Here is a 12,216-nt window from a genome sequence, read left to right as displayed (position 1 = left end):
GTTTAAATTTACTTTGCTGATACGTTTCCAATGTTCACGTATAGCTGTAACGTACGAGCAGAGACAGTTCTGAAATCACTCGAAGTTTAAATAACTTCCAAGCTAAAGTTCAAATTGATCATTCTAGAAAATTTTATCCCTGATTTCACTATTTGCAATAGAGAGTTTTTATAAAAATGAAGAACGCGTCATCTTTGCATCCATTTCTACTTTCCATAAATGCAGAGATTCTCCTTTTGAGGTAGTGCAGCGGACAATGGAACCCGAGCCCTAACTATTGCCCGGATACAACTGAATGAATGAAAACAACTAGAATAGGAGTGAGTGAATAGAAAGCATATATAAAAATGTCCTTTTAATTTTGCTGCAGCTCAATTTGATATACCTAACTTCGACGAAGAAAAAGTTTTTTACCTTGCAGAAATCGTATGCTACCATTCGATAGGAGAGCGCTTTTTCATTTAAATACTTCGAGTGTCGACGTATGAACGTCGCCATCTCGGGTCCCTGAAACGTGAAACGAAGAGCAAACAAACACAGGCAGCGTTAGAAATGTACTGAAGGCGATACGGTACTTAAATCTAGGTGATATCATGGCACGTATAAGTTCCATAAAATATAATTTCCATGTTTTATTCAGAAATATGCTTTATATGGTATTTGAAACAATCGGCTTTTCTACATACAATAATTCTATTTACAGGCAGTGAAATTTAGAATAACGTAACAAATTGAAATTACTGCGTGCTTGCTTCCGGTTCCTCTTGCCGTTTCATATCTTTCAATCCATCTATAGTTAGCTAAACTCGTTACAGCATCGACAGTTAGGATAACTACCAATAAGTGACAGAACCTCGTAAAATAATTATTGGAAAACTTTTTCGAATGATCTTTTCTCGGGTATTCTAGATTTAGCGGTAAACATTCAAATCAACAGTACATGAACATTTCAGGCGAATAATGTTTGACTTTCGCACATTTTTTAGACCATTGAGGTCAGTATATTGGAAAATGATCCTTGAAGCTTTATAGTAGTATATCAATATTCAGGTGTCTTGAGGTGTTTTTAACACCTCGGGCTTATTTTTTTCTCTTATCACCGTGCTTATTCCAAATACGCGAGACTTCAGCATGTGGCCTATAGTTCTAGTTGTTATTCGTATTTTAAATAAACTATATTCTTTTCTATCACTTCTATTGTTAATCTAGTAATCGAGTGAAAAAAAAACTTACATCAGTCTTGTAGTCTAAGACGATACATTAGACCTAACTAAGTTGGCATAGCCTCTATTAACTTATCCTGTTGATAAACAGGAAGATCCAGATAGCTTTAATTAAAAACCGTTGTCAGCTACATATGAATGCTCGTTCTGATATTCAAATGTGATGTTTACAAAGAGACGGCTCGCCGACAAGAACTCTAGCCCCAGAACTGGATCTCTGAAACTGAAAATTTCAGGGAAATAATTTTGTCACCTTTAATTTTCTTATATGTGTTGCTAGGCATGTCCGTCTGCCGTCGGGCAATAAAGTCCGTCTTCAATCTATACACTTTTACCGGTCGGAAACTAACTCCTGGACGAGTTGACCTAAACTATCTACGTTTAGTACAACAAAAAGAAATACCACACGTAACTTAGCTTGAAAAATCCAAACCCTATTTCGATAAAAGTTCCAAACAAACTTTATCACTCTCGCTAATTCTTCTAAATTGAAGTTCCTAAAATCTGCCTGCAGTTTCCTCGCTTCGATTCAAAGGCCTCCTTGAAGCCTTCGCCGTCCTCCTTCTCTCGCAAGTTAAGCAAGAGTGCGTTCCTGCTATTGACACAGTTTGATCCAATGTGTTTATCTGTGTATATATATATATATGGCCTACCGATAGCCCGCCTCGTGATTCAGTTTTTACCTGTGGCGTGCCGAGACGATCGTTGAAGGATGCCAGGTTGAAGGTGCAGTTCGAAGAGGCTAAGTATTGCGTGAAGCGCTCGCTTCCATAACACATCAGATGGTGAACTGTAACAAGCGATTTGAAAACGACGATCCACGAACCGTTCATAGTCCGCTCTATGAGTAGATTAGCCAATTGAGGAATAGATACGTTTGGCTCATTTGTGCAGTGAAGTAAATCTGTGAAATAGGCAGACATACGCGCAATTAGAATTTGTTGGCATAACAACGGTGCTATTCCAGTAACGGTACTCTCAAGAACAATACACCTAGGGTTCACATACAGTACTTGAGTGGTCTGGGTCTGGGTCTGGATATTTCGTTTGAAATCCCAACTATCATACAGAGAGAATACATATCAATTGAGGCATACACAAACAGGTCCTTAAGCGACATCTAAGCTTCCCTCGAAAACATTCCTACCGGTCTGATAACCACAATACGAATTTCCAATTCAAAACATTTGACCAAGGTTGTGGTTATATTGTACACATGCGTAACGAGACAACAGAAACTTCCGGTGACCTCCTCCTGACAAACCTCATGAACCGCAGACAGCGACTAGCCATTTACTTTAGTAGATATTTTCGTTTGTTAAACCAAAAATATTGCCATACATTTTCCTGTTTCAAGTTAGTTTTGTTCGCATGAGGGCGTGTATTTTCCGTTAGATATATGGCAGTTATAAAACGTACAGATAGACGCCTGCTCCATTGCCATTAAGGAATGAGCCTAATCAAGCCACGGTCGACCCGTCAGTTCTGAATCAGTCGACACTGATCTAGTGCCATGCGTAAAATTGAAGTCATTTGGGATTGTGCATAGGCTGATATTCAAGATGATTAATTTCGACAAAACACTGCTCATAGTATGCGAGGCATGCGTCTCTTCAAAACCATCTAATCTTGTGTGCATTCGGGAATTGATTAGATTATATTTATACTTACTTGAACAACGTGGCCATAAACTGGGGGCGACGAAAGCCTCGTTCATAATTAGTAATAATCCCAAATTTTGAACCCATTCCGTGCGCTAAATAAACAGAAAGTCTAAGGCAATAACGGAATATCCGCGACGCAATACGAAGGGTAACAGGATTCAGTCAACCGATCAGCCGACGAACATGTTGAGAGCATCAATGTTTTCGATACAAAGCAGTGATGCATACCAGTACAACGAAATCGAGGTACTTTCAGCGCAGAATACGAATATAATGGATCTTAGCCCTAGCCACCCATTTCCATGTAAATAGAATTAATGGACAAGAAAACCTATTAATGTTCCACTATAAAAACATTCATAGCAAGTATTCACAGATGAGTTAGATTACCCAGAAAATAAACAGTACGAATTGTCTCACAACATCTATCACTTATCGACTTACTCAACGCGAATATAGTCTGCTTAAATTCGATCTTTAAAGACGTGCTACTCGTACAGCTTGCGGGATAAGTGTTAGGACTCTGAACCAGAAAATCTCCAGCTCCAATCTACTGAGAGTTTGAAAATCCCAAATGCGAAAAAATATGCCTATAGGATATTACGCATAAGAGGACTTAGGTACCAAAGATCAACGATAATCGATGTAGCTACGGGTACCGGTAAGTAACACATAGAAAATTTTCATGGTGCGGCTATATTCGAAATTGCCGCTTGAAGAGTCAGATCTTTTGCAACACTCTCACATCGGTATTAGATGAGTACAGCATATCTGCCTATTAAACTTAGGAAGATGTAAACATTAATGTGAAACTAAAAGTGTGTTTTGAAATTGGTTTTTCGGGGGTCATAAAGAACACCTCTCACTTCAACTCCCGTCATTGCGAAACACTGAGTGTCGGAATCCGTCTAAGTGGCAGACCTCGTCGTCTTAGTTCCTTGACTAACTGGAAAACCATTAAGTAATATCTCATGGGCAAAAAACTTCTCTACGTAGGGTATTTCGGAAATTGTTCTCTGCGAATCGTAAGCAAGAGAACTGTCGCCAGATATGTTTGATTCTAGGGAGGTGTTGTCCTTACTAGTTGCCTTGTTTCTGAAACTCCGCTCAATTTTGGGTCAGTTAATCACGTGTCAGCAAATTATTGCCAGAAGTCTTACTCGGAAACTTGATAACGATCATTGGTTTCTTTCTAAATTTTTCTCGTTTATGACAACTAAACTGTGATTTTGAAACGACTCTAACCTTATCTCTGAGCAAACATGCAGGTCCAGTTATTTACTCGTTCTAGCCAGTCATTTACTGCACTCTAAATCTCGTAATAAACAATCCAATGAATTTGGTTATTGGGTTTTTATGCATAGTTTAACTTTCCTTAGTTTATTCGACGGTCGATGTTATTTTTCTCCTATTTTTATTTCGAGTTTCTTTGATATCTAAGTGTTTATGCTTGACTATAATGTACATACTAGCGCATTATGACACCTTTGATGTCCCTGTTTTTGCTTATTCCTGCTTTGCGTAGCTAGTTGGCACCAAAAAGTAAAAAGAGAAAAAAGAGGAGACTCTAGCCTAACATATATATATGCCCTAGGCTAGAGTCTGCCGCTGATGTATATATATATATATATATATATATATATATATATATCAGCGGCAATTTAGTTAATAATAAACATTAATTCGTGTTTTCATGCGGAAAAAAATCTGGGACTTTTACATGACGCTGCGGCAAACAGCCGGAATAACAAAAGACCTACGGTAGACATACTTCTTAAGTGAGTACGACATGAGAACACCAAGTCTTGTTTTTATATGTTTATTTCGTCTGTACAGGTCAGTAGTATAGTAAAAGTTAATAAAAACCTTTATCACTAGTATGAATCAAGACTTCCATATTGAAACAAAAGAAAAAGAACAAACCCTGGACAAAGTTAGACAATTCAAATAAGCTGAGAGTTCTGGCGAGTGCGTGTTTAACCCCTAAGTAGGTGGGAGAAAAAACGTATACCTGATGATATTAGCTGCAGTTTGCTTATCAAGAACACTAATGCTGGGCTACACCGATCCTTCTCTGACTTTACTCTGTTTGCCGTAGAGTTATATGTACTCAAGAGAAATACATTGACCCTTTATCTCCGCATGACGAAAAGGTCTAGTTATAGTTAGCACGCACTAGCGTGTCCTATACAGCGCAATTGTTGAGTTATAGACTTTATCGAATATATATTTTTGAGGTAAATAATTCAACAACGGAAGTTACACGACCCCTGAATCATATTCACAGGCTAAATAATCAGATATCTTTGACGCGTGCGTGCACTCCGTTGCTCTTATTCAAACGAACAAAGTTTCAGGCCCAGAACACAACAATATAGCTACTCAAATCTAGACGAATCCAGGAAATTTAAACTAAACTATATTTAAGGAGCCGAAACCCGGGTTTACCTCTATGTCATTTTTGTTGATATCTGAAGCTGCGCTTTTATTTACTACGAACAAAGCCTTTTAAAATATTTAAAACTATTTCGCAATGTTTTAGATCTTATTAGCGTTAATTTGATTCGCAAATAATATTTGTTTGAAGCGCAATTAGTAGCATCGGAGCTCGCTGTGGGCTGCGAAGTTATACTAACAAATTGCACAGGTAGGTCTCTTTGGCAGCCGCGTTTTGCTTATATATGGTTACGGCCCTTGCTAAGACATAATACTACCAAAGAAAATGCAGTTGTCTGAAATCCGTCAACAACCTGTTCTAATTCTACGTAGGTTGTTTGAGCAGACCGACTTAAATGTCATGTTACATATTCCTCACATGGATTCGTTCCTTTCCAAAAGGATCACAGGAGTTTTTAGGTAAAGAATTTTGTCCACCGCATAGCAATTGCTTACGATGTGCTCTTTTAGAACAGCCACGATTTCCTCATGCATATCATAGTTTACCAGTGTTAACGAAATTGCTTTCCATCCACGATTCCTGCAACTATGCTTCGAAGCATATAACAGAACATCATTCAATTCAATGCAAAAACAGCATCCAAAAATTACTTTTGCCCAACAACTCACTGATAATTAATCCAATAGATAGTTCTTCCTTTGCACTCCAAGAAAAAAGCGATCAGGGAATAACGTACTTTGACAATGACGAGCCAAAGCAAGTCGTTTCCAGCTCGCTCAAATAATCGTTGCATCCTTTTGTCATCTATTGGCTGTCATCTACGCTTCTCTGTTGGCCAACTGTCAGCTGATAAATTTCTCTAGTGACTGCACAGTAACATTTCCCAGGCCTCTATCAAATGGCCGTACAGTAAATAAGATGGAGATTGAATTTAACAGATAAGCTCAACTCCAAGGATAGTTAAGCTAAGTCGCGTTTATATTATTAGACATTCAGCTTGCGCACGCCCCCTACGTGAACAAAACGTTTGAGATCTATTTTTAATCAGTTCCATCCACCGTCAAGATGAGCGCAACACAGTTGCACTAGGTTATCGCCATTGTAACTACTAAATCGGTTTTCCCTTTATGCTGCCTGCTTGAATTTTTTTCGTTCCTACAATTAGCCTGAACTCCTCTCATAGGCATAGCGGTTCGATACCAGTTCTTGTCGGTTTGCACGTCCTACTTTTTCAATTTTACTTGGGTGCCTTGACAAAAATAGGGTTTTGCGACTGTATTGCTTGTTAACTGGCGCACGGCCCACAGCAATGGACGTGTCCTGATATTACAGTTGCTGCCTCTGACGTTTGTGTTTTGATTGATTCTCTGCGTGAGTGAAGTCGCAAGTCTGCGTGTATATCGACTCATGTATTCGAATATTCGTGTCCCAATGGCTGCTGTATTGGCCATCTCGCAGGCTCGTATTAGAATCAGAGGCTACAATAGCAAGCTTGTAGTGATGGTGCTGTTGATAGTTGCCTCGTTTCAGTAGCAGGATGTATTTTGTTTGTCTCCTGCTACTGCTCTAATCCTAGCTGCTGCTGTTACTGTTGTCGACGTTTGTTATAATTGCGACGTAGAAAAGAAGGCAAACGTTTGCAGCATGTATGGCCCGCCTGCTTTTAGGGTGGAACGCACGTGCCACTCGAGTGTAACACCCGCTTTACTCATTTGCTCACTGAGTCACTCAGACTCTTTATTCGGCATTCGACGTCAACCAACATGAGCAGTAGCACTTGTGGTACGGAAATCGAAAACTCCCTTCGATCGGCGATGCTCGAGATCGATAGAAGAAAAGGATGGAGTTAAATGGAATTAACAAGAGAATACGCACTCGGGACGCCGCAACAGCGGCATCAACTGCGGGGCTCAGAAATACACAGCATAGCAACAAAACATACCGGACAGGCAAACACACAAATCGACAAGCAGACACCTAACGCTATATCCCACACAAAAACCGACTTTTAGGTCGTCGTGGAGCAACGAAATACGATCGGACGATGAAAAAGGTCTGCCCGCACAGTTCGCAAACAAGACGTATAGCAATATAAACGGAAACTAAGATTTTTTAACTAAAAAATATAGCTATTTGAGCGCTGCAGCTGTTACCCGATGCTGATAGTAATTCTACAATTAACGGCGAGAACCGTAACCGTCCGCGAAAAGTCCCTTCTTTAACATAAACCTAAACAGCAGCAAATTTTCTCCGAATTCCAGCGAAGCCACATAGACACACGGCTTGAAGCAGTGAAGTTCTCCAAAGGCGGTTTGTGGGCATGATTCAGAGAAGCGCGCTCTCCGCTGACACCGTTCCATTATCTCTGGCACTGGCTGGACACATCGGTCCTCCCGATAGTACGACGATCTATACTTGTTCTACAGTGTTTAGGTACATCGTTTTGCTGGCACGATCAATACTGATGATATATTTAGAACAGACAGTTTTTTTGTTTGTTTAAGGATAACGAGGTTAGAAGTGTTCTTTGTTTATTATTTTTGTAAAGTCTTCGTAAAATTCAAATTGTTATCTTCAGACGCCTGATTACAGTCCTTCTGTCTTGGTATTTTTATACGGACTAGGCGCGTTTTAAATTGGTACATTAAAATCGCGTTCTTTTGTGGCTTCGATGTGTTGATGTTGAGCAAAAGATCAGGGTCAAACGCGAACCTGCAACGTTCCGTTGTCGCAGAGTCGCTGCAGTAGCAGAAGCGAATGCGCCAGCCAAAACGCGAACGTGCGATAAAATATCGCTGTTTTCAAGGAAAAAATTAGTGGAATGACACAAACTTGGCGGCAAACGAAGGCCGAAATGAGCATCGGTCTCATGCTCCGCGTGAAAAATTTACCAACATCCTTAACCGAAAAGGAACCTTAGGAAAGCCAATACGAGCATTCAGTTACTGCTTATGACTCACAGTTGTCATTGACTTATTTATAATTCCGCTGTAAAGGAAACTGTATTAGTGAAATTCTTAAACGTCTGTTACCGAATAGCTTAACTTGGTTTGCCGGTTCAATTTTCGCACTAGTAGAAGAGAATTAAATAACAAATTTTAAAGCAATTAGTTTGCTGTTGAAATTAATGTGTGACGAATTGGTATTTAGGAAAGTGCTTGCACATAATAGCAGACCGACCTAATGCCAAAAGAGCTGATTGGAAGGAGGTTTCGTAGACATTTTTATCCACAATGCAGTTAGATGCATAATGTAAAGACGTGTTTTACAATGAAGGAAAAGGTTTATTAAGATGATGAATATTCACTCGAGAAGAGTGACAAATTGAATTATTTACTTGGCAACTGTGATAGCTAAATATGTTATTGTTACTGTTGTTATAATTATTTTTATATATAGGATCTATAATATGTACTCACAGTCAAGATGTTTTTTCTTCGGTGCCATTAGCTCCTCGGTGGTGGCCTTTGCAACCACCCTGGCCAATCCTTGACCAGCGATTGTATACCGAGCTGCCGTCAGCCGGTCGTTGAGGCTCTGCCCTGATGGCCTGTTCATGGTGCCGCTGTTTATGTGCTTCTGCTGTTACGTGTTAGTGATAATGGTTAGGTGGGTGCTTTATACTAAACGCTAAGCTAATTTAATTCGTGACGAACCTCGTCTTCCACCTTAATAGGGCTCAAGACTCTGTTCGAACTATAATAAGGGTAAATCCGTTCCGCGCACTTTTGCCTTGCGTCTGCCTCCGCTTCAAATAATTCACACGAGTTAGTTAACGTCACAATTATCGCTTCGAAATATTCCACTTACAACCGCACTTGTGTCTTCTAGGCCTGTTTTTTTGACGTCTTCTCGACGGCCTATTGCTGGCTGGCGTTTCTGCAGCTAATAATGGCCTACTAACTCACTCGCATTTCGGGGCTTTCAAAACGTCGGCTCACTCCCTACTGTAATGAAAGGCAAAAATGCACCTAGGGGTAGAACTATACATAATAGAGTACTTATGTACTCTCTTTAAGAGGGAATCAGTTATTATTATTATGGCCTCTCATATAGTTGTTCCAATTCCGTTAGCTCCCTTTTTCTCCTCTACGGTGTAATAATCTGACCCCGGGTGGGATATTTCGGGTTGATCATAAAGGGTCTCTAGAATACACAATGCGAATGGATACGCACTCAGTCGTCACCGTTGTCGAATGCTGGGAGACTTGCACACGGTCACATCAATCCCTTGCCAGATCACGTTCCACTTCGAATGAGTACTGATGGCGTTGTAGTGACGACTGACACCCACTGTCTGTACAAATTAAGAAACAAAAAACGACTGACAGGAAAAAAAGTACAGGACAGACTGCCTAACTTTAGCTCTCTGTCGACGACCTCACGGTAACGTGAACGCCTCCTCGAGTACGCACAGCCGCAGATTAACCTTTGTCGTTAGAAAACGTTTGCCCAAATCATTGACGTTCAGTGCGTCACTGGGTGTATTGCGGGGGGGGGGGGGTCACAGTAAACAGTTATTACGATAACCGAGGTCGTTACATTGACGTAATTTGCCTATGAAAATTGCCGTTACTGCAGTAAGAATTGAAATAGGTATTCTTGTAGTGATGGTTACGGGTACTGAACCAGCACGGCGATCACTAGACGACCGTCATAGCACAAGGAAAGAGTGCAGCTGTAGTAGAAATATTAGGCAAAGACGATGATGCCCACCACACCTACATTGAACACATGCGATTGCACATCAACACTACGCTGCTGCGATTGGCGATATGGCCGCCTTCGCCGCTGCCGTCGCCATTGACAAAATGAGAAGGACACTACAATCCCTCGTTTGATTCGCCTCTGCCACTTCTGTGAACCGCCGAACGCCGATGGTCATCTATTGTCCGTTATCCACGACCAGTCGAATCAAGCTCTACACTGCGTTAGCAAACATGCAAGACCCTCGGAATGAACAAACGGTATCGAGACAAACCCGATTAGTAGTCTGTCAGAGAGTCAGCCAAAAAGTTTTCCACTCAGTAAATCAAGTAAGTCACTCAGTTTGCTCGTTGTCTTGGAACTGATTGAAAGCAAGTACCGCTGGGGTTAGTCGATTTATAGTCATATGCAAGAAGGCTTCTGTTGTTGTACCGCACATTTGTTATTTGCGATGACGACAATGATAACGAGCGATTTGTCGATAACTCACGGACAAACCGTACAACTTATCAACAGTTTACCTTTCGTACAACGCGAGGCTGTCCTTGTCAAGATGGTGACGCTCAAAATTCGTTAACAGTCAAAAATGACAAATGATCAGCGGTTGAAACAGCAGTCACTCTCGATCACACCCGGGCACAACGCTTGTCAATCGCGGCTACCCGGCGATTGACTATGCTAGACACACCATTCATCGGCTTTTTACCACCACTAGCTCGATCCCTCTGGCTGTCTGACTGTTGCCTCCTGCCAATACTTATTCTACTGCTGCTGCTGCTGGGGCGGCGGCGGCGGCTGATCTGCTCCAGCGCTGCCGCTACTTTGGCCACTGTTGTTTTCTACGCTGTGCATGAAGGAATGGACGGTACAGATGACAACAACGGCCTCGACAGCCCTATGCAATACTATCAATGACTAGACGACACAGAGAGCGCTGGAGGTGTCTGAGGCCGTAGTCACCTATCAGCAGCGCCAGTGAGCCACCATACAAACTGCGCAAGGATAAGGTCGAGCGATAGTAGATGACGATGGTAAACGACGACCATCATTATCACGAGAGATAGCTCCGCCGTCCAAATTCCGCTGCTGTCATGTAGAAATAGCGACGGATGAATGGATAGAGACAAACGGCAACAGGCGAATCAGATAGAATGAAGCACAGAACATAACAATACTAAATGCACGACGAACTAGAGAGGGAGAGATAGAGAGATAGATAGATAAAGTTAGGAGCAGCAAACGAGCCGGCTCACCGTCAAATCGACCGCGTTCGTAACACGAACTAGGTTCACTCGATCGAAGAAAGCTGGTTCACATTTAGTTTAAATTAACCCCTAACAGGAGGCGGAAAAAGCGCGAAGCAAACTAGAGAAAATAGGAAAAACAGCAAAAATATTTTTCTTTTCCTTACATGCCTTTTTGGAACTTTGACAAGTATCTGAATTACGATAAATACTATATTTGACTTCAGAACAGAATTTAAAATGGGACAAGAGCATAGAAGCTAGAAGCAAATTCGTTTACAATCTTCATAAGCAGACCTTCTTAGCTGATTTTGCTAGCATCATTTTTTTTTCTTTTTACATCTAACTGCAGACCCCAACATTGCCTAGCATAGCGTCAATAGCACTGTTGCTATTAGCACTTTTACCAGCAATGATACTTAAATCGATTTAATTGGGTAAAATTTTCGACTTTGTTATGGCGGGGGCCAGTGCGTCCCCGTCGCAGCAGACGACAAAATGCCATCCTGTTACACGCACATATATAACCAGCTATGCACCTGATTCGATAATTGTCGTCTGCTAACATTGTTCTTTTTGCTACCTTTTGCTGTTCTCGAACGCATGGCGCCGCCCGCTTCACCGGCGGCAGTGCCTTTTCACCTCCTCCCTCGCTACTTTTTCGTCGTCCTCATCGTTTATTATGGTGCAAATTAGATAGCGCGTTAGCCAACTGCTTGTATGGTTGCTACTCTACTTTGGGAAACAGTTAATTGGCTACTCGTCCGCGCTCTCTCCGCCATGACGGTTGGTCTGCTTGCCCCTTCCCTTACCCTTGACCCGCCAACCGTCCTTTCCACAACTGATTGCGCTCGGACTTCTCTTCCGCCGAGTTGCTGGTGTGTGTATAGGCCTGCGCGTGTATAGACATGCCCGCCCCCTGCGAGCGTGCTCAAAGTGCCTGTTTCTGTGTGTGTATGTGCGCATTTGTTGGGTCCACC

General features: G+C 41.5%; 1 protein-coding gene across 10 annotated transcripts in view; it reads right to left on the bottom strand.

Annotated features, from left to right (window-relative positions):
* The window catches only part of lap (phosphatidylinositol-binding clathrin assembly protein lap), a 28,236-nt gene extending 17,077 nt beyond the window's left edge, over positions 1-11,159 (bottom strand). For 3 of the 10 annotated variants that reach the window (XM_086971429.1, XM_086971431.1, XM_086971433.1), the window contains exons 1-3: positions 8,705-11,154; positions 1,907-2,127; positions 415-507 (exon numbers count right to left, since the gene is read on the bottom strand). In XM_086971429.1, the coding sequence (XP_086827555.1) occupies positions 415-507; positions 1,907-2,127; positions 8,705-8,843 (453 nt within the window). In that variant the 5' untranslated portion in view covers positions 8,844-11,154. Of the gene's footprint in view, positions 1-414; positions 508-1,906; positions 2,128-8,704 lie in introns of all 10 variants that reach the window. The other 7 variants (XM_086971432.1, XM_086971434.1, XM_086971426.1 and 4 more) reach the window with 5 other exon arrangements.
* Positions 11,160-12,216: the final 1,057 nt, after the last annotated feature.

Source organism: Varroa jacobsoni, unplaced genomic scaffold (assembly GCF_002532875.2).
Source record: "Varroa jacobsoni isolate VJ856 unplaced genomic scaffold, vjacob_1.0 scaffold_1216, whole genome shotgun sequence".
In the NCBI taxonomy this organism is placed as follows: domain Eukaryota; kingdom Metazoa; phylum Arthropoda; class Arachnida; order Mesostigmata; family Varroidae; genus Varroa; species Varroa jacobsoni.
The sequence above is the reverse complement of the archived record's forward strand: the minus strand, read 5'-3'. Positions and strand labels throughout refer to the sequence as shown.